Source organism: Diadema antillarum, unplaced genomic scaffold (genome assembly GCF_040938485.1).
Source record: "Diadema antillarum isolate AM-2024a unplaced genomic scaffold, OU_Dant_1.0 seq00000082_RagTag, whole genome shotgun sequence".
NCBI classification, from domain to species: Eukaryota; Metazoa; Echinodermata; class Echinoidea; order Diadematoida; family Diadematidae; genus Diadema; species Diadema antillarum.
In genome coordinates, this window is record NW_027271175.1 from 100,389 (window position 1) to 123,953 (window position 23,565).

The 23,565-nt window shown below is 38.1% G+C and overlaps 1 protein-coding gene across 1 annotated transcript in view; it reads left to right on the forward strand.

Moving 5' to 3' along the window:
• LOC139726265 (ubiquitin carboxyl-terminal hydrolase 32-like) overlaps positions 1 to 23,565 on the forward strand; it is an 89,957-nt gene that overhangs the window by 24,937 nt on the left and 41,455 nt on the right. Inside the window, exons 5-8 of the mRNA XM_071637332.1 lie at positions 9,080 to 9,245; positions 15,898 to 16,029; positions 22,216 to 22,323; positions 23,224 to 23,339. Of these exons, the coding sequence (XP_071493433.1) occupies positions 9,080 to 9,245; positions 15,898 to 16,029; positions 22,216 to 22,323; positions 23,224 to 23,339 (522 nt within the window). The remainder of the gene's footprint in view (positions 1 to 9,079; positions 9,246 to 15,897; positions 16,030 to 22,215; positions 22,324 to 23,223; positions 23,340 to 23,565) is intronic.

Here is a 23,565-nt window from a genome sequence, read left to right on the forward strand (position 1 = left end):
TGAAATTTCACTGGACACTGGAACTGCACAAGAAGTGTACAAACCCATAGCCAACACTTGCAATCCAATCTCAATGATTTGCATGATCATGATTTTTTGATTGTTCTTTGAAAATCTCTCCACGTGACCATGAACACAAGGATTGTAAACAAACAACAAGCAAACAAACAAATGAACAAACAGAAAACCTGAGAAAAAACAAAAAGCACTGACACCTATGGGTCTCCAGGGATGTAATGCTCTCGACGGAAGCAGTCTCATTTCCTGATCTTCGAAATGACTTCCACGCACCGCTGTCAAAACCGAACGGCGGCTACCTACGTCAATGAGTGAGCACCTTTAGCTCAGGCAGATCTCGTGGACGGCAGAAACCAATTTGTGGTGGCTGAAGGCCAGAGTTGGTGGTAGAACCATTAACATGGTATTAACATTCACACATCGCTACAAAAAAATAGGAGAAGATAAATGACAATTGTGTCCATAGTTTCCAGGCACAATGCAGTGGATGTTTGCATAATATATTTGATAATGAGAAAGCTCAATTCATTGAGGGGGGGGGGAATACTCATTAATTTCAGAACTATTTTACTGTTTATAAATGAACCCTGGCTGGCATATTATGTGCTTCCGTACATGCTCTTGTCCATTGACTGTTGCTTTGGGATATCCCTGTAGACAGGTGTTTAGAATGTTTACCCATGAAGACACCTGTTCATTTCACATATTGTGTCAAGTTTGGTGGCAGCCATTCGCATTGTAAATGCGGGGTCACTGCCAGTCATATCCATTTTTTGTCAAAGTCTTTGACTGCTTGCATGGAACATACCGTACAAATTGTTCTGTAGTTATAATCCAAACATCACTGCTACTAGCATACATGATTTTTGACACATAATGTACACTATCCTTAATTTATGTGGGGCTTTTCACATTGCTTGTGAATGGAAGTGAAAATCTTGTACAGTCAGTCCTGAGTAAATTGATGAAGTTTGTCAAGCAAAAAATGGCAAAATCCTGCCCAATCAAAGGTACAATTGTACACAGTTGTTAATACAAAACTTTGACTAAAACAGCCATAACTCTAGCGAGGAATATTCATTGATGGTATGATCTAATTAAAAGAAGGAATAAATTATGATTAGTCAGTTTCTTCTGTGAAAGGACAGTAGGAAAAGAAAAAAGGTGTGAGTCAAAGGTCACAGAACTTTGATTAAATTTGTTACTTTCTGGGAAGAACTTCAGCCAGAAATGTTCAAGAATGATATTACATTATGCGCTAAGAAGGATAGAAGTTCAATGAAATATATTTTTATTGAATGATGGGTAAAAGGTGAAAGGTCAAAGACCACTTACATTAGATTATAAATAGCTGGAAAAAAAAATGTTATTTTCTTGCCGTAACTTCCACTTTGAAGGTCCAGAAATGATTCAATGTGGTATGAAGATGAATAGAAATTACTTGGGAAATATTTTTTGCCTGCAAGGGGGTCTAAAATTCAATCCTCAGAGTCGTTTGATGTTAATGATCAGTACAGTAGACTTCATAAAATGAACCAAACTTATTGCGGAGTGTAGTGAAAAGTTGACTGTGCACTGCAGTTGGATTGCTCTAGTTTGAAGTACATAATGTACTTGTAAGTTTGTTGGCTGCTAGTGGTCAGGTCTCCCCTCAATAGATCGTAGGTTCAAAGGCCGAGTACTTCCCACAACCAACACTTGTTCTTGTCCGTTGTCTGGCTTCTAACGACAGCTACAGTATTACACACACTATCATGCAGTGAGCCAGTGTGTAGATTGAACTCTAATGGTAGAGTTAATCGTGGCAGGAGTGGCAGTAGCCAAAACCTTAGAGAGAAAAAAAAAAGATCCAACATACTGTAGAAGCTGTTATTTTTGTGAGGGTTTAATTTTCACAAATTTTACGAATCACTGTTGGGCTGCGAATTTAACAATGAAAATATCACCACCTGATACATTAGCAGAATGAACGGACAGGCAGTAGTGCACTTGACTGAAATACCCTTGGTGTCAAATCGTGATAACATCAACTCATGAAAATGTCTGTGACCTCATTTGCAAAATATCAATGCGAAAGAAACAGCTTCTACAGTTGTACACGTAGAGGTTGTACAGTGTATGTGTATGTTTGTGTGTGTATGTGTGTGTGTAAGTGATGGTACAAAAAAAAATGCCTTTGAGTGTCTGACCACATACTGTAGTATTTCAATAGATACTTCAGAGGAGTTGCCCTTGGCTGCGAGAATGGCACATCATTTATGTGGTATTTGCTAGTTTTCCTGTTTTTCCCCCTTTTTCTAATTCTGCATCAAATGTCAATGATTTTTAAATTCCTTGTGTGAGAGACTGGTCTTTCTCTGATTCTGCTTGAGCAGATGTTTCAAGGACACAGTCTTCCGGAAGATGTATGGGAGACTAAAAGCCCATTCTCCTCTGAAATATATAGAAACAATTTGTCAGTGTTGTGCTTAATAGTAAACACACTGACATGATGCACATGGCTTTGATCTCTGTCACTTTACCAGTATGCATGGCACATTGGACCTCTGCCATACTGGAGGATTTACCGGCATTAGCAGAGACGTAAATTTCTGAGTTGTGGTCTAACCATCAGCCATGCTCTCGATGCTATTACAGAGTTTCACTACTTAGTCGCTTCTCAATTTTTATAGGTCACAGCGTTGTGACTGCAGTTAAATCCAGCTAGCAATGCTAGCAGTGAATGCAAGCATAATGAATGTCGGCCACTTAAATGCTGTATGAGTGCATTTGTACCAAATCATGGTTTGATTTGATATTATGTACAGATGGTACACACGATAATGAAAGTTAAAGGTTTATATCTCAAACTAAAATACCCATGACTGACATTATATGGAATTGAGAAAGAAAACGTACAGAAACTAATAATTGTCAACATAAAATGAGGAGGACGAGTATAGCAAGGCTGAATTTGAAAATGTTGCATTTTTCGTACGTGCACATCCTGTAAAAGGGTTCGATAAATGTTAATTATTCACATTTTGTGCACAAGTCAAACTGACTCATATGCATTCTACTAAAATCTGATCTTATGTACCATTTTTAATATGGCTAACCAGTGATCCTAAGTCCCCAGTATTCAGTTCTCATTCCAAAGTCTGAATATACCACAATACATACATTTTATAGATACCGTACACTGTATAATGTAAGCAATATGATTTGATTGGGTGAATAAGAGTCGTCGTATATATTGTCTCCTGTCCGCAGTGTATTTTATGTTTATCTCTCCCTAGGTAATTGGTCATGCATGTATTGACTGGGACTGACCTTTTCTTCTGCCACCCTGCCAAGTTTTGCTCAGTCCAGTCATTATTACTCATCCCCATCCAGAATGGCCATGTCTTCTTCACTGACCCCTCTGACCTCAGTCTTTCCCTCCTTACTCCCCCCCCCCCCCCCCCCATCGTCATCCCAGGAGCAACAAATTTGTTTGGGATCTTGACTGCGGCTCCTATTAATTTGCCGCCCTCGTAAAATTTGCGAGAGCTCCGATGCCCTGCATGGAGCTGTCATTAGCAAACGATCAGCTGACGAATGAAATGTGGACCGCTTTAAGAATTCTTTTTAGCAGCAGCTTTAATTTATATACTAAGAATTCCAAGATGCAATTTTTTTCCCCCTCATAGTTCAAACTTTACTTACTTTTGTGCTAAAATCAGTGCTGCATTGTGGTATATGAATAAATATTAAGACTTTGCTCAAGCATCAAACATGAAATGCTTGAAGTGTAAAGTATTAAAAAGAAATGTTGGTCCGTGTTCATATTTTGTGTTTGGTTGTAAATTCCAAGGGGTTATCATGGATTGTGACTCCACTTATCTTTGCTGTATGTGGGGTAGAAAATGAGCATCAACAACTAAGTATTTGTACATCTGCGTGGAGAGCAAAAATGAATATCACACACTTTCCAAGCAATCCTCCGAGAAGGATGCTGTACAGTTCACATTGTCTGCATGTGCAGCCGTCAATGCAAGGTTGCTATGGATGCATGTGGAATGTAAATCATTAGAAACCAGTGTACTTAAAATCAAAGTGTGGCACAATTTGCATCTGATGTACTATATGGTTATGATGAATTTGGTGATTCATCTTGTAGTGGAACGGGCTTGATATATTTACATAGAGTCTAATGTGTGTAGGCTCACTATATGCACTGGACTTCACCTTCAGAGGAATGCCATTTTTATTTTGAAGTTACTATTTTACCCCTGGTTACCTCTGTCAGTAGACCTACTGCTGATGGAGGTTATGTTTTCGGTTCTGTATCTAAATAATGCATGTTTGTCTGTCTGTCTGTGTACAAGGTAACTCAAGAACGGATGAATGAATTTTTACAAAATTTGCAGGGTGCATTCATAATGAGGAAAGAAAGAAAGAATTAAGTTTTGGGGTCATGAGGTCAAAGGTCATAGGGTCATAAAGGATATAGAATAAGCTCAATCTTCCACTAACTCAAGAATGGATTATTGGATTTTCACCAAACTTGCAGGGTGTGTTTATAATAAAGTCGAAAAGAATTTTTAAAAAAAAATTTGGGTGTCATGAGATCAAAGGTGACAGGTCATAGGGGTCATAAAGGACTTGAAATAAGCTTACTGTAAAAGTGGATATTTTCATGTAATTTTTTTGCGCTAGATCAGATAAGATGAATTTTGCATGTCTTTAAATTCAGCAGAATTAAGGCATTAACTACTGGAATGAATAGCAAGCAAAAATGTTTTCATGTTTTTATTTTCGCACTAGTTTATGGTTGCACGAAATGCGTAAAAACTTTCCACACAAGGAAAACTTTCCACACAGGGAAAATTTCCACTTTCACAGCAATCTCCCAATAACTCAAGAACAGATGATTAGATTTCTCCAAACTTGCAGGGTGTGTTTATGATGAAATAAGAAAGACACATTTATATTTGGGATCATGAGGTCAAAGGTCGTAATGCCATAGGGTCATAAAGGACATAGAATAAGCTTAATCTCCCGATAACTCACAATGGATGATCATATTTTCACCAAATTTACTGCATACATCTGTAGATGTCTCTATAAATGGTGATATTTTGATCATGGCTGCTTGGCAGAGGTCTGCTGTCTTGGAGTGCTGTTCTTTCTCTTTCTCTACTTTTGGTGATCATCATCATTGTTACTTTTATGATAATCGTCTGTGTACAGTAGATAATTTTGATGATCATTATTTAGTGAATTTTCATTGGTTTATTTTTGCAATCCAAACAGCAGAGGGTTAAAGCATGTGTATATACAATGTATGAAGCTGATGCCAGTTGTTGCTGTCGAAGAGACATAGCGTTTGTCGGAATTTCGCTCACGTTTTCTTTGAAATTGCGGTGCAAGGCGTGAACCATGAAGTGCCTGAGGAAAGGAGAGGATGTGGGCTGGGATATCCATCTCATGCTAATAATGTTTTCATCATGACCCCGAGTGGTACGTTTGTAAAATAATGTCGCGGAATACTACCATGCTGTACCAAATGCATGTGAGTCATCAAATGAGGCTGTAATGAGTCTGCTTGTGACGACCAATCCCACCCTATATGCTCTGTGTATAAATGTATGTGTGTGTATGTGTGTTTGTGTGTGTTTGTGTGTGTGTGTGCCTCTGCCTACATCTGTATAAGACTATTAGTACTATGACTCAGTATCAGAGATGCATACAGTCATTTCTATTAGGAAATGGCCTCCATTTTTTTTTCCAATCTAATGACCATCTACATTTAAAAGCTCTGGGGAACCCAAGAGGTACAACAAATGTAGTATTCTTACATTCATTTTGGCTTACTTTTCTACAAAAAACAAGAACAAAATCACCATTTATTCAGAAGTGCAAGATATTGATGATGGGTAAGGGTTATATTAAATGATGTATGAACGGTGAAGGACACGTAAATGAAAGTTATCAATTTTATAGCATTTGATACTTGCCGTAACGCATAATTATTTATGCCATCTGCCGGGCCATTCTAAACTGCCTTTGGGGGGAAATTGTGATGAAAAGGAACTTCATTTTTAGAATGACTTTCATCATCTCCAATGGTGAATGTCATACTGTCCTTTGGAGGAGTTTACTTAAAGTTTGATGGTCATGGGTGAACCAGTGAGATGAATGTGTTCCATTGACTGGTCTCGAGTGCAATGAAACAAATTTGATATGTAACAGTAATTGTCTGAACCAGACGAATAATGACAGAGTCGTAACCATTAAATGTTCAGAAGTAAAAACTAAAGTGCCTGTGAAATGTTAACTTCGAAGGTCAAGACTCTTTGGTGTGACTTGAAAGTCATATATTAAATGCTTGGTGTGTCACATATATTTCACAAATCGTTGGAAAGAAATGTAAGATAACAGAGATTTTCCAGATCTGATAGCAAATAATGTGTCAGGACAATTACCCCCCCCCCCCCAAAAAAAAAAAAAAAAAGAAAAAAAAAAGAAAAAGAATACTGGTTGGTGATATAGTAAGAGTAAAGATTAGGGTAAGGGTTAGGGTTGGGGTTAGAATTTGGGTTAGGGTCAGGATTAGTTCCAGGATTAGGATCAGGGCTAGGGTCAGCGGAAGGGTCTGGGATAATTGTCAAGGGGGTAATTGTCCTAGAACCATCAATATGTACACATCCTCAAGGGTAGTGTAGTGAATTCTTTGAAGTGCTTGAAATCAAGATACATTGTACACCACACTATGGTCTCTTTCTGCAACATATTCTACAACACATTATTCTATGCATAATTATGACTTCATCATGTGATCTATCTGGCTACTACAGTGTACAGTGTATAAAGACATTTGCACAGGAAACCAAAGTGATATTTCTATAAATTTCTAATACTCCAGTGACACTGATATTGCATATGTCAGGCATTTGCTGATCTGCTTGTTTGAGCTACTGTATATGCCGAATATATCCAGGGTTCGAAATTGGCGATGGTCCGCTGGCCATTGGCCACCCAAAATCAGGTCGGACTAGCTAAAAATCATAAAATTCTGAAGTTACTAGTCCGTCTGGCTTGCCAAAATATTGCTTCAGTGTTAAAATTGATTCTAAGTAGTCCGCCTGGCTAGTTCAAAAAAAAGATAAGTGCGACCCCTGATATCGCAAGGTTTTTATTTTCGCGATTTTCGCGAGTCAGCTGCTATTCGCGAAATTAAAAACACATGAAAATATTGACTTAAATGCCAATTTGAATGTGACGTACGCGTTACATATCTCCGTTCAGTACACGACTCCATGATCGCGAATTTAACCACTTGCGAAATTGTCGGGAAGTCCGGATTTGCGAAAACTTAGACTCGCGAAATATATGACGTATACAGTATTAATCTCAGTCAAAACAACATTCGTTTCAACATGGAAATTCTGCCGATCTGTTAGCTTCGAGAGTTCTCTTGCAGTGAAGGCCAAGAATACTCAATGAAGGAAGTGTCAGCAGGGGGCCATTTCATGAAGTGTTTTGTCAGACTAATTTTTCTGACAAACTGTTATAAGCTACTGAAATCCTTGCATGTGATTGGCTGAGAGAAAATTTGTCCGACAAATTTGTTGGACAAAATGCTTCATGAAATGCACCCCCAGATTTCACTCTATTATGCATGGTTTTTGCATGAGTCGATTGTCTAATTATGTATGTATGGGCAGGTAGAAACTGTACTTGCTGAGAAGGGTGATGCAGGGATGATACACTTGTACAAGTAGGCCTACCAGGTGAAGAACCACACTCATTTTGACACTCTTAGCATCCCCCACCCGTACACAACGTACACATGCAAGGGTGACCCTGAATAGTTCTGGTGTTAAAGAATTAATTTCTTTATCAAAGTTGTATTTAATGCCACAAATCAACCTCTGATGTAAAGCATTCATAGTAAATTCTCAGGCGATGCTAAGTAACATTCCATACTTCCATTATCACTTAGACATAGTGTGATTAAGGGTTTATTAAGCGATGCTGTTGTATCAAGCAGGCGAGTGCAATGAATTTGATTGTCAAGTTGTGAAATTAAACTTATCAATCCTCCTTGTCTTCACAATGGGAATCGCAACATGGAGGATTTTGTAACTGTCACTGTGTACCGACACAAGGCCGGCCAAGTGTAATTAATGACATTCTTTAGCCCAGCCGAGAATGAATGAGTTAATTTGGCATGGGCCATTGAACACTGAACGGTTCCTTTTTTTGGATCGCCTGCCCTTCACATCAGTGATATGCATGCATATCCATCTCTTCCTCGACTTCAAGGGGGGAAAAGTGCATTTCCAGCCGTTTGTTGTGGGCTTGATGAGTTGCTGTCTTCAAGGCCTATGTGGCTGTTCAGAACTTCTTTTTAATGATTGCTTGGGATATCACAGTCGAAAAAAATTGTCACTGGCAAAAAGGGAAGTAACCAAAAAACAAAAAAAAACCTATTACAGCTGATTTGTTTCTTGGTCCATGTCTGTGTCTGTAGTTTTATCTCCCACATTCAGATGATTGGTCGAATCTTGCATCGGGAAACAATTGTATTTGATCTAGGGCATTCATTGATGTTTTGTTTAGAATAGCTGCTGTTATTGTTGTTGTTGTTATCATTACAGTCAAACCTGTCTCTAGTGGCCACCCAAGAGAGACAAAAAAAAGTGGCCGTTGTAGACAGGCGGTCGCTATGGCAGGTTTGACACGTTGTTATTATTGCTATTGTTGTTGTTGTTATTATTATTATTATCATTATTGTTATTATTATCATTATTATTATTATCATCTTTTTTCCAAATTGTTTGATTGCGTTCAGATAGAAAATAACAAACTGATGAAATACTGTAACTATGGGCTTTCTATGAGAACGTTATGACTCTCTTTCACTGTCTATTTGCACACCAGTGACTGGTGCAATTCAATATTACTTCAATAATTTTTTGCGTTCACTGACCAGCACGGCAGATTGATTTTAATAGCATGGCGTGCCGATGTGATCTCACAGATTTTGGTGTAATGCCTTTTCTCTTTTTCTTTTTTTCTTTTTTTTTTGCAGGTTGACCGAGTGTCCTACGAGCAATTCTGTTCATGGCTGCTCCAGCGCAATCACGTCATGAAGCTGTCGGCATGGTTACTGCAGGACCACGCCAAACAGGGCCTCAGGCTGTCGGATGAGAGCGATACACCGACTTTCTACCAGACCCTGGCCGGCGTGACGCACTGTGAGTTTCAATACAAAAGAGAAACCTAAAAAAAAAAAAAATGGCTTTGCTCTTATGGATATCGGGATAATACCCTTTGTTTGATCATATTGGAAATTAATCCTGTCTGTTTTATTGGCATCTACGCTGAGCTACTGATGATACTTGGAACAAGAAGTTCTGGGAGGTTTTATGTTAATAGGACTGTGTGTTGGTTTGGACGGAGGTAGATTTAGTACACACACTGTAAGTGATGTGGCTATTAAAGACTTTAGTCACCATATGTAAACCATGTGAAGTAATCATAGGCTCTTGTCAGTATGGGTAAATCTTCAGTTGTTTTCTTTGTGAAGATTTGAATCCAACACTTGTTTTTGAGTATTGCTACAAACGTAGCTTATGTTGGGAGCTATTTTTTGAGAGGATGATGCGTAAAAATTTTGTATATATTTTTTATTATCTTGCAATTGATACAGTATGTACGTTTGTGTGATACTAATGTGCATACAATAGATACATTGTATGTGCAGACACACTGTAATCCATTAATGGTCAGCCCACTCTCATTATACACCAAGGTGACGTTCATTACGCAAAATGCTACTTTTCTCTGGGTGAAGTTTCTAGTGATGCAGACAGTCATTAGGAAGTACATGGCTTCATGTATGTCTTCCTTGCTCTTGGCTGTGGAAAACACTTCACTTTCAGTGTGTGCAGATCATTGTGTAATGCATGCGTGGTATCGAGATCTAGAAGGAAACCTTATGTGCTGCCAACCATTGCATAACCACGATAGAACTCATGTCGATTTCCTGTATACGCAGAAAATCAAACCAAAATGAAGAAACCTCGTTTTTGAGAAAGATGAATAACAACCATTAGGAAAAAGAGAAAAGGGGCTTCCTAAGTGTTTTGATTTCAGTTTTGATTTATTGTGAAGGATCACTATTACTTTTGATACGATTTGTCATGTATTTGATTCCATCATTAAACACATACTGTCCTTGTATACTTTTCTGTGGTCATCTGTCAATTGCTTTATTAATAGCAATTTCCTGCATACATTCAGTGTCAAAACCACCCTCTCAAGATCAGTCTGAAGCCAGTCTATTGTTGGGCAGTATGTTGAATGTACTACACTTCTCCTCGGCTCTAGAAATTTTGTTTGTTACATAGCACCCCATTCAAATTTGTGGGAAAGAGAATGATTTTACCCTCTATATTATTAAGAAATGTCCTGAAATTTAAGTGTCATGGCAAATGAAAGCAAATCTGGAGATCCAGAAGAGAGAAAGTAATAAAGAAGGAAAAATGAACATTGAGAGAAATTCTCAAAACTGATTTATTTAAAAGAAAATGTAATGTGGCTCCCCATATTCTTTTTTTTTTCTTCAGGTAAAGCTCTATTTTGAATATGTACATAAAAAGTCCAAAGGAGTATTTACTTTTCAGATGTACCACCGTATGCTAATTATGCTGCATCTCTTCGGGCATGAATAGGCTCTGTTTTGAAAACACAATTCAAGATCTAATTTTTGATGCAAGTTATAGACTTTATGGTTAGCAGAGCTACCAAGTCTCACCCATTCTGCGTGAGACTCAAGCATTTAGGGGCCATCTCACGATCTCACGCATGACACCCATTTTTCTCACGCATCGGGCGAAGTCTGCAACTTGGGCCTATAATAATGAGCATAGCTGAAAAGATTAAAGTGATAAAGTTCCAATTGAAGGTATATTTCCCTTTTGTCTTTCAAAATAAGTAAAAAATAGTCACTTACAGTAAGTATGCACCTGATCGCACCATTAAGAGCTAAAAATTGAAAAAGCTCCCTACCGTGGAAAGCCACGGGGGGGGGGGGGGGGGGGGGGGGGGGGGGGACCCTCCCACACCCTCGCTTGCGCGCACATTCGCATGCCGAGATGCCGAGTCATGAAAATCTCAATCATAATTTTTTTTTGAACTTGGCATCCCTGGGTTAGATGATTGTCATGGAAGGGGAAGACATGTTGTATTGGCCAGGTTAAGACAACAGAGCGTATTGAAGTTCAGTCTTATAATGACGTGACTTTACTGTAATCCCACATATTCTTATCCATGTTTGTTCTTATAAATGGCATGCAGCAAGTTGTGTAATTGCACTCTGACTTTCTCAACCACACAAGCAAGCCTCAATTAGCAGTTGCACTGTCAGCAACTAAGAATAGAATTTAGCCACACTCCCCTGAAATAAATGCATTTTTCAATATCGTATCTTGTGTGTAACAGTTTTTAAAAGTGCATTTTTATGAAATTTCTTATATGTTGGCAATTACAGTTCTTTTTTTTCCCCCCTGTGGATACTGTGTGACGCTGTAAAATAGGTCTGTATTCATTTGCTCTCGGATACTCGATTAGGGAAATTGATATCAATCCAACATACATACCATGGTGCGAACTGGTATTAAAGGTGGACTTGAAACTCATCCCTATGACCCTGCAACTTTCACACAATGGCTGTGTTACCATGGAGCTCGCGTTACCAAACACTGCGGGGTCAGAAGCAAGCTGTATTTGATCACACAGATACTGTAGCACTGGTTTAGGCACCCAATGTGGACCTGTGGCATGCCACAACATTTTACCATAGCCACTTGTACGTACGCACACATACACAGAGCTGCCAACTAGTACTGAAATTTCTACTGAAGAAATTGGAGAAGAATACTGAAGGGTGTAAGCAAATTACTGATGTTAGAAATCATTGTCTGATATTTGTATTCTAGTACACTGTTAAGGATTACTGATTTTCACTCAAAAAAGGTGCAAATTACTAATTTTCAGCCATCAAAGTACTGAAAGGCTCTTACAAAAGTTGGCAGCTCTGCACACACACACACACACACACACACACACACACACACACACACACACACACACACAATTATTAATACCCTTTCTTCTCTCTCATTGAATTTGAGATTTGAAATTACATACAAACTGTATCACTAGAGGAAGATCTGCATTTTTATGCTCTTTAAATAGTTAATGGGCTGGTCTACATAACAGATGGTGGTATAATTTTTTTTTTGTCTGTTTGTCTTGTTTTCAGTTCTTTTTGTGTAACGTTTTGCAACACAAAGAGATGAAAAGGGTAGTAAAAGGCAGTGGATAATGGTTGGTCAGCAGGGTACATGGAGTGATGAGATAACGATAGATTCTGTGCTGAGGGAGAGAGCCTATACATAATGTACAAGCATAATCAGCTGAGAACCAGAAGGATGCTATCTCGTTTTAAGATTTGAGCAGGAATAAAAATGAAACAATTAATTCTCATGAAATATAAAGTTTATTTTCAAAGTCAAAAGTGGATAGATTTATATTTTAGTGTTGTTTTAAAATATAGGGTAAAATAGCACCCTTGTGGTTTTAATCTTTATCATATTACTGAAAATGAATATAATCTAAAATTGACACCATAATATAGAGCAGATGAAATTGTACAACCTGATACCAATAATTCAGTATCAATACCCCCCCCCCAAAAAAAAAAAAATAAAAAAAATATATATATAAAAAAAATAAAAAAATAAAAAAATAAAAGAAGTGATAAAACCCTTCTGGTTCTCAGCCGACAATATGTTCTTTTAAAAAAAGTCTAATGAAAGGAAAAGACTTGCAGGTGTGTGGTAATGGCTACATTGCAAGGATGGTCTGCCACTCCTACATCTGTGAAATCTTCTACAATTTCTTCCAGTATGCCACTGAGAGACAGAGGTTACACAAGATGTATTTTTTTTTCTTCACTCGGCCAATCACAGACTGTTTTGCTTGCCCTGCAGAGAGCACTAGTTGCCGTTTAATAGGTGCTTCCAAAAGTAGACTGCTTTGATTTGCTCTACCTTTGCATAACACTTTAATGATGATAGCAAGAACTCTCTGTAGATGCAGTTTTTATGATGCTTTTGACAAGGGTACAATCTAAAATGAATGCCTGCCTGTTGCTACCAAAGATCACAAAAATTCCTCCAAAATCAATGACATGTCAATATTACTGTGCCCTGCTCTTGAGGTCAATATATGGACCTATGGTATTGAATTTGAACACTACAGTGACAGTATAACTTTTGTTTGAATTGGCACTCTGGATGTTGATTTTTCCCCCATTATTATTATCTTTTTAAATATAAGATTTAATCATACCCCAAGCCTGTATCAATGAATTAATGCAAATCCGAACAAAGGGAAACTGACCAGAAAGTTATACAATATAAAAGCTCAATTTTCATTTGATGAATTATTAAATATGATGCAATGAAGTGCTGTCAAACATTGTCTCATTGATTTTATATTTTATAGATTCCTATTGCCTTATTGCTTGTATAATCTCTTGTTGAGAAGCCTTTAAAGGGATTGTATAATTTTGGTTGAGACCTTATATCAGGTTTCTAAAATTTTTTGGTGAGATAATGAGAAACCTCTAAATGAAATAAAAAAGAGCATGTAATTTCATGAGGAATTCAACGTTTATTTGATGAAAATTGGTTTTGAAATGGCCGAGATATCCAAAACAGAGCGATTCTAATAAAGTGTGGGACTCACATTTAAATTACGATCGCTTTGTTTTACTTTGTTGATGGATGTTTCAGTCATTCCAAATAACAAACCCGATTTTCATCAAATAAACTTTGAATTCCTCTTAAAATGGTATGCTCTGTACTATTTCATAAGTGTTTTCTTGGTATCTCGCAAAAAGTTAAAAACCCAGGGTGGTATTCTGAAAATCTTCCTAAGTTTCTTCCCAAGTTTCTCCTTAAGTCAGAAACTTAGGAAGTGCCTAGGAAAGACAAAATTGGTATTCTGAAATTTCTTCATAGGCACTTCTTAATGCAAATTAGGCCATCCTTATTCCCGCCCACGTCCTTTCCTAAGCCAATACGAAATGCCGTATCATAAGGAACTAACCAATGACAATCGTACATTACTATGACGTAGGGTCAAATACACGAGTGCGCGGCATGTCCCCTTACTCACGCTCATTTCGCGCATCAAAGTACATGTGCGCGCAATGACTGACAAGCGCGCCTATCACGATGCTTGCAATTTCCTATTCTTAACAACGGTACTTAGGACAGGGGTGGAGCTTTCCTAAATATTTTCCTAAAATTCTTTCCTAAGTGCATTCTAGAAAACCAACTTCTTCCTAAGTCAGAAATTTGCATATTCCCGCCCCCTTCCTAAGTTTCTTCCTAAGTCTACTTAGGAAGAAACTTAGGAAGATTTTCAGAATACCACTTAGGAAAAAATCCTGACTTAGGAAGAAATTTCTTCCTAGGAAGGATTTCAGAATACCACCCCCAGTTCTCATCTCCACCAACACTGTACTATCCCTTTTTAAAACGTTCCACTTTGGTTTATTGTTCCCATTAATTGGCATACTGCAGTGGAACGATGCAATAAAAGTTCCAGTGAATTTCAGCATTTGCTCAACTGTCGCAGTGGTGTTGCACATTTATAAAGTAGTGGACAGATCGTGCGTGACAAATAGCCCTGGAGGCTTCGATGCTGGTTTCAAACACGAGCTTTGATTTCAGTTTTTGTGGAGCCCACTGGAGGTGTGGGGAGACTAAGGGATCGCCTGCGGCATCTGTCCGTCCGTAACACTACAAAAACTTAAATAACTCTTTACTGAGGACTTCAATTTCAATCAAACTTGGAGGGAAGAGTGGTTATACAAAGTTACACATTTCATCAAGCATGAAGGTCACCTCAAGGTCAAAGGTCACAGACAGGGGCATCGAACTTTTATGGACCAATGTTAAGTTTTTATGGCATGTTTTGATTATGGCTCATAACTTTTGATCCCTATGTACGTTTGTGACCAAACTTAAATGGTAAATGTCCCTTGGGGAGTTGAAGGTCATCACAAGGTCAAACATCACAGACATGGGTCAACGCACTTTTAGGGCCCAATGTTAAGTTTTTATGGCGTGTTTCGATTATGGCTCATAACTTTTGATCCCTTTGTCCGTTTGTGACCAAACTTGGATGGTAAATGTCCCTTGGGGAGTTGAGGTCACCACGAGGTCAAAGGTTATAAGCAGGTCAATGAACTTCCGGGATTTAGAAAAAACATTACTTTCTTCTATGCAAATGGGCGAGACACAATTTGGCACTTGCCTTGTGCTACAGATGAACATGTGTTAATCGTTCGGGATATATTGTCCAGCTTTGTGATTATCAAGTCAGGCCATTTGAGTGTCATTCTGTGGGTTTCATGATAGCTGATGTCTCGATTGAATTATCATTCCTACAGTGCTTTATCAAGTAGCAACTTGTGTGTAATCTTTGTCTCAAGTTGTAATGACTGTTGTGTTGCTAATTATGTGATTTTTCATTCATTACATTATTGTTTTTTGTATCTATTGTAGTGAAAAAAAAATGTAAAAAGAAACATAAGTATTATATGATCAATACAAAATGTAATGAAACTGATGGAATTCTGAAAGTTTCCCAGGAGAATGATTCTTTTTTATAGAAGAGCTTATATCAATTGATTACAATAAAATCTAGTCTTTGATATAAAGTGCATCTCAGTTCTCATTTCTAATGTAGTTTTCCTTGTTTTATTTTGTTTGCTTCATCCTTACGTCATCCTCCACCACCACTGCCCCGCCCTCGATGCCTCATCAGTGGAAGAGGCAGACATCATTGAGCTGGAGAAGAAGTACTGGGTGCTGCAGGCCCAGTCCAAGTCCGGGAGGCTAGACCTGGATACCTTCACACCCCTCATCTCCCCTCCCATGCCAGCAGAACTGGTTGAAGGTCAGTGGAAGTACTTAGTGTACTTGTAAGAGAGGGTGTGGTATCCTTGTGTGGGTGTCTTTGAGTAATAATAATACATACATGTGTGTTGCATTTCTATGGGTGTGAAATTTGGGAGTATGTTGTGTGTGTGTGTGTGTGCTTGCATACGGTGCACCACTCTCATGGTATGATAGACTATTTCCGTTGTATCTTCAAATTTTAATGTATGCTTTATGCATTCACAAAAGACTGCCTTAACAGCCACAGAGCTTGCTGGAGGGATGCTCTACCTAGGAACAACTTCCGAGTGCCAAATGAATTTCTGCCTCATAAGCTTAATTGGAGTGATTCTAGTAGTGGTGAATGAAAGCGAAATAAAAACATGAAGCAGTATGACATATAAAATAGCAAGCAAAAAAAAAAAAAAATGTATATGGTTTTATTTTTGCACTAGTTTCATATCGTGAGAAAATTTCCACACCACGAAAATGTGCACTTTTACAGTATATATACAGAGTCATTGAATCCACCCAGCTTTCATCTATTAGTTAAATATTGATAATAGTCCGCACCCGACATCTTCCAAAGTAGGTTGTGTCATATCTTGTGTTTTCTTTGAATGCATGTACATTCCAATAGGGTACACTTTCTGCGACCGCTCTGAATGTAAAGTATTACGTGGTCGCTTTGGGTGAATTCATTGCAGCGATAGTGTGATAGAAGGGTATCTGCTGCTGTGTAAGGTGGAAAGTGTGGAGTGCAGAAAATAATGACTCCAAGCCATTGTGCAACAGGAAAATAGGAGCTGTTTTGACTGCACATGGATGTGGTACACACCCAAGGCAAAACTTTGATTTCATATTGTAATGATCTAAAAAGGGATATGACACAAGGGTCAGTATAGTGTTGTGACCGCTGGAATTTGCAGGTATGAAAAAATAGAAGGAAAAAATCAAGACCTTCAATCATTTTACTACACAAAAATGAAAGCTGAAAAAGAGCTTGTGATACTGTGTAAGGATTTGGGGATTCATCTGGAAATATGCTAAATTGCAAAGCTTTCAATGGATCATGTAATGCTTTCGTTGTGACCTTTATACACAGACCTCATTTGCAAGGGTGGTGGGGGGGGGGGGTGGTGGGGGGGGGGGGGAGGATGTGTGTATCGATTATAGGAACTCAAGTCTTTCATTCACTGTACCGGAGAAAGCAAAAACTTCCAAGACTATCAATAAAAGATTGCTTGTAAATATGTGGAACTAACCATTTCATATATAACAAATCACGAAGCTTTCATATTATGTTGTATTGCCCTCAAGGGAATGTTATGTAAGCTAATTGTTTGCAGGAGCGGAGAATGTAGATTATAGAAAAAAAAAAATTCAAGGGCGTAATTCACTCAAGCACATGAAGCCAAAGATGTTGAAACCAGTAGCTTTAGCACAAACAGTCTCTCTCGTCAGTCTGTAACATTTTGCTTTATGCAATTCCAAATAGCCTCCATGAATGCAATCTGTTTATGATTTTTCCTTGCTTTTTTTCTTTTGGTACAACTTATGATAAATCATGCATCAAAATCTTTTGCTGAAATACAATTTGTATGTTACCAGTGCCAATGTGCAGCTTTGATAGATCATGCATTCATCCAATATAGATTGAAATATCTGCATTACATGGGACAAGCTATGCATTTTCCATGAAAGTGGATTTTTGTCATTTCATGTTATCAAAAAAGTAAGAGTGAAAGTAAAGAGTAACTCTTCTGTGGGGCTTGTACAGTACATGTATACCAATTTTGTATGATCATTTCATCTTCATGTAGGTTTAAAAAAGCACATTGTCATTAGAACACCTTCTCATGTGAACAAATTGTATGCTTCGTGAGTATTCCTTGTGTGATTGGTAAGGTCCAGGAGAAAGGCCGATTCTCCTGTATCAGTGGGGCTCCTACTGTACTTACTGTAAGTGCTGGGCAGTATCGACCCTGTTGCAAATGACCCCACACAAAAACCAATACTTGGGAACAACACTAAACCATGGACAAATTTTCTTCCCATTGACATTCATGACAACATGTGAACATGTATTATATCATCCAGGGAGAAAGAGAGAGAGAAAAAAAATCAACAACCAAAACACTCAGCTATCAAACATAATTCCCTATCATATTTTTTTTTTTCTGAATCATTTTCTTCATACTAGTCCTTTTGTAGTTCAGAGCTTAGTTTAAAGGGATGGTACACTCTTTGTTCAGATGAGCCTTCAGGTTTTCAACGTTTTTTAATAATTTTTTGAGATAATGAGAAACCTCTCAAATATGAAATATGAAAGAGCACATATAAGAGGAATTCAAAGTTTATTTGATGAAAATTGGTTTTGAAAGGACTGAGATATTCAAAACATTTTTAAAGTGATCCTAATAAGAGGTGGGACCCACCTTTTATTGGGAATCGCTTTGTTTTACTTCATTTTGGGGTATCTCAGCCATTTTCAAACCCGATTTTCATGAAATAAACTTTGAAATCCTTTTGAATTTTATGTTTTTACCATTTCATAAAGTGGTTTCTAAAGTATCTCGCAAAAAGTTAAAAACTGAATCCTCATGTCAACCAATATTATACCATCCCTTTTAATCACTCTGTGATTGTTGGTAACTTTAGTTCTGTACACTGTATGTGCACAATTATGTGACTCTATTGAGTAGAATGAACAGTCCCGACTGTATTCCGAAAATAGCATACGGAGAATTTGTCATGAAAAATGAATTTGTTGCACATATTAATGTGGGGTTCCCATGGGAACGGTTCTCATTTGCTGGGTGAGCTCTCTGTACACCATGGCAGCTGGATGAACTTTGTCTAATAGTAGCCATCAGTGGCTGAAGGGATGTTACGATATATTGGCATAAAGTGTGAACACTCCGTGACTCTTGATACATGCATGCTCACTCACATCCAGCACTGTCGAAACATATTGCACTCGGTGGAAGAATCCAACATCCCTTTCCCTCCCAATGAGACGATTTTTAAGGCATGTGAAAGGAATGAAAACAAAAGATGGCAAAAAACAACAACAAAAACCCACCAACAACAACATTGAAATGCATTTGATTTTTCATTGTCGCACTGCCGAGGCAGTTTATTCCGCCGATATTCTGTTGTTTTTGACTACATCAACAGACTAAACCCTGTGGGAAATGTGATGGCAGCTGTCTTTGCCAAGGCAAAATCTTCACCCAGCGTGAACCACAGAAACTTTACCGATGATGTACATGCATTAAAATGTGCGGCAAACTCCCAGCTCTTTCTCTCTCCCTCTCTCTTTTAAACTGCCTCGGAGACGTAATTGTGGTTGTTGTGGTTTTTTTCTTGGCTACTATTGAAACATGCAGCAAACTAGGAAGAGGTTTTTTTTTTTTTTTGTGTGTGTGTTTTGCTTTTTTCCGGGAAATAATTATGGCTTTTGTGGTATTCTTCCATTGCTTAATTACATTTTACTCAATACTTTCAGAATGTTAAATGTCATTAAAAAGGAAATTATTTGGTAATGCATGTCACATACCCAGTATCTCGTTCTACCTTTGTCATTTGATCTATTGAAGTCAACAGTCAAGGAGTATGTGTAAGATACATACATAATGATATATCTTATTAATGTAAATATTGTATACATGTATGTATATTATGTACAGAGGGGAAAGAGAGGGAGTGTGTGTGTGTGTTTGAGCGTATTTGTGTGCACATGTATTAGCCTTCATGGTTGTTATACGTAAATTTGACTGATAGTAAGTAAACAGTCGATCAACTACCCACTATGAAAAATGGGACATCCATTAAACAAGATTATGAGATCAATTCCATGAGAGAATGTAATAATAATCATTTCAAATTTGGTGCGTTTAATTGCAGAGAAGACGATCAAAGTTTACCCGCATGCCTTACTGATGTTAGTCTTGGGTATGGGCTTCTTGGGGTCGGAGCTGAGTTCAAAGATCATCGCTCATGAGTACTTCAGCAGACTGAGATAAGATCTGCACTCTCTTGTCCTTTGAGCGGGACTGATTTATTTACCCCCCCCCCCATTACTAGAGGATGTCATTTCTATTTTTAGTCTGGTGATTCGCAGCTATATCTGCTTGTTTTCATATTTCGTTCGTGAACACTTATTCAATGGATGATCAAATAAAGATGCAGTTGGTTTCGTTTGAGGTACAGTATATGTGGTCAAGCATTGATCCTTCCTACATCGACAGCAATTCTGAGAACATTTCAAGGAATTCCTGTGGTCTTTAAATTTTATGGATAGTTTTCTGCAATTTTTTTTTTTTTAATAGGACATTGGCATTGGCAACAAAAACAGCGAGCCACCATAGGACACAAACAAAAAAGAAATAAATAAAATAAAATGAAACAAACTTTCTTCTCACCCAATTGGGCACACAAGCAAAAAGCGAAAACCCCCTTCTTTGAATAGGCAAGTCTTTGGTCATTTCGCTTGCCCAACAGTAAGGTTCTGTTGCCCAGGGCAAGCAAGAAAATGGGTTTGTATTAAAAATTGTAGTACTCCATACTTGTACTTTGCCTCATGTGTCATACATAGCCTTGATAAATACATGTAGGTCCATGTGGAAATTTTCTGTGCAAGTGCATCATCATTCAATTTCCTGCGAATGCCAGCCCAATCCCCAGATCCATTTTTCTCTGTATAACGTTGACATCTCCCTCTTTTGTTGACATTTCTGCTGGGTGTTGACAGTCGGTATCCAAGCTACCGCAGGTCTGTGGCGCGCCCCGCATAATGCACAATACCAGATGAAGAGCTTTGCGCATGCTGGCATTTTCCATACATATTGCGTATCATGCTCAAGCATCAGACATTAATGAGTAATCCTCAAATTTTTTTTTTCTTTCATCTTTTCTCATTGTCTGGCTCCGCCTCTGGATAGATACACGACGCCCTCTCTGTTGACATTTCCTCCGTGTGGTTTCGGGGAGAAATGTTACCCCAGTTATTGCGTTACTCGGGCACGCGTGTATGTACGCAGGCAGGGCGCTTCTGCATATTCGTGTCTTTGACAGTTTTATGGATGTGTTGGACACCTCTTGTGGAATTCAAGAAGGAGAGAAATTTGTATGATTGATGTGCTTTTTTTCTTGTTCTGCTGGTGCATTTCCTACAGGGTGCTGCTGCCTTAAAATTTGACTTTGACATATCTCTCTTGTGTTGGCATGGGATGCTTGCAAGTTCCTGTATTACGTCAAACTCATTTTTATTTTCTTTGTTGCAAGTTTCCCCATCTTGCAGTATGACATGTTAGCTGGCTGGCCTAAATCGTAAATGTAGGTAATACACTGTACACATAGAAATGTACTGTTTGCACTTTATTTGCTCAGTTATTTAGATTTTATTCCCAAGTGTAGTAGTGATGGAAGATATTACTCTTTGACCATCCTGCTGTCAAATGGTCATTAAAAACAATAAAAGGAATAATCATAGACATTATCATCACTGTCATTTCTTCATTATTGAGCCTTATTTTAATAATTTTTCTTCCACTTCATTTCTGCAAAAACCTGGTTAAATGCAAACCAAAAATTCTCTGTTAATAGCAAGGTGTGATTGCATCAAAACGTTCGTTGTGTTGCACATGAAAACATAAGAGATGTTTTTTGATGGTATGCATGATAGGATAAAATTGTTGACTCCTGAATGTGAAAAGTATGTGTGGTGGGTGTTTGTGCATAAGAAGATGGGAGATGTAGCACATGAAAACGTATATCATCATCACTTAGGTAATCTGTGACTGAGGAAACCAGTGAAATAAAATAGTCCCACATATCCTTTTTGTTTATTTTTGTTGTTTCACTGTCCTGTTAATTTGATTCTACTTTCTTCAGTTTTTTTTTTCTCAATTTTTTTCTTTTTTGACAAGCCAAAAAAGTATGTATACGATGGTATGTATGTGTGCGTGTGTGTGTTTGGGGGGGGGGGAGCCCCTGGTTCTGTCCCCCCCCCCCCGATCCGTAGCCCCCGTTTCTATGGCTCTTGGTGGTAGTAGTAGTAGTAGTAGTAGTAGTTGTAGTAGTTAGTAGTAGTCGGTACTCGTAGTAGAGGTACATTGTACATGTAACAGTAGTAGAGTTAGTGTGCCTATCATTTACACTACTCTCTTTTTCTTGCCATCCCCCACCCTTTCTCCTTTAGGTGTTTTCAACGCATTCGATGAGAACAAAGATAACCACGTGGACCTGAAGGAGATGGCTTGTGGACTGTCTGCCTGCTGCCGAGGGCCACTCGCTGAGAGGCAGAAGTGTGAGTAGCCTTGGCACAAGGCTCACAGGTTTTTGTTTTCGTTTTTTGTCCTATCTTTGTCGTATTTTGGCATATTCATATTAATTGTCATATTTCATTTTCATATTAATATGACTGATCGAGAACTGTTTTATCTAAATTAGCGAAAGTTTACATTTTCATTAATTCATTGATTTTTATCTAATGTAATCAAATCACTGTTGTGCTTATTAAATTTGTACCTTTTTTTTTCCTGATTATTAAACTTTAAACTCTTTATATGCCACGTTCGCACGCTCGACTCAGTAGACAGCGTGCCAAGTTCGCATATTCTGCTCAAACGCACAAACCTTCCCAAACCGATCGATAAATCACCAAATTTCACAGTACAATAAAATAATTTTTTGTGATTCCATTCTTGTCACATGTAGTTTGCATTTTATGTGGTAATTGCCTGTCAACGGTGTTTTCTACAGATGTATTAGATTTACAAATAAATCTGAAGTTTCTGTCACTGTTTTTCCTGCAAAAGTCATTCCTCGACAGTAATGTAGCTCCAGGTCATTTGAAAGAAAAGCAGTCATAGATTAGTCATACAATTTACATCAAAGCAGAGCTTGGCATTTTCTCTACAACTTTGCTCATTACATGTCCAGGGTAGCAGTAGTCTGTGAAAGTTACATAGATTTAAAAAAAAAGAATGTTTTCCCAAAGCATAAATCTACATTGCTGTCTCAGAATAATGTGGCACACAGGGGAGTTTACACCATTGCACATAAAGAGTTACATTGTAACTAGTCCAGAATTCTCCTGAAGTATGTTAATGTTAAAGGATGGCAAGCCTGTTTTTTTTTTTTTTTCCCTCTTGTTCTGTCTTTTGTTATGGAGATGTTCTCTTGTCTGTCTGATGTCTGTCCACAGTCTACTTCAAGATCTTCGACAAGGATCGGGACAACGTGCTGTCACTGGAGGAGCTGGAGACGATGTGCCGGGCGCTGCTCAACGTTCGGCGAGAATCCAGGGTGGGCATGGAGATTGTGAGTTGTTTGATTCCCGCGTGTGAATGGCCAGAAAGGACCCGCTCCCACTCTTATACGTATTAGCAAAATCTGTCTTCTCTAGCCTTTTTAACACACACACACACACACACACACACATACAAAAAGGACCCCCTCAAAAAAAAAAAAAGCAGCTCGTATATCAAACCATGCCAGCAGAATATATACTTGTGTATCGCTGAAATTAACCCGTTGAGAAAAAAAA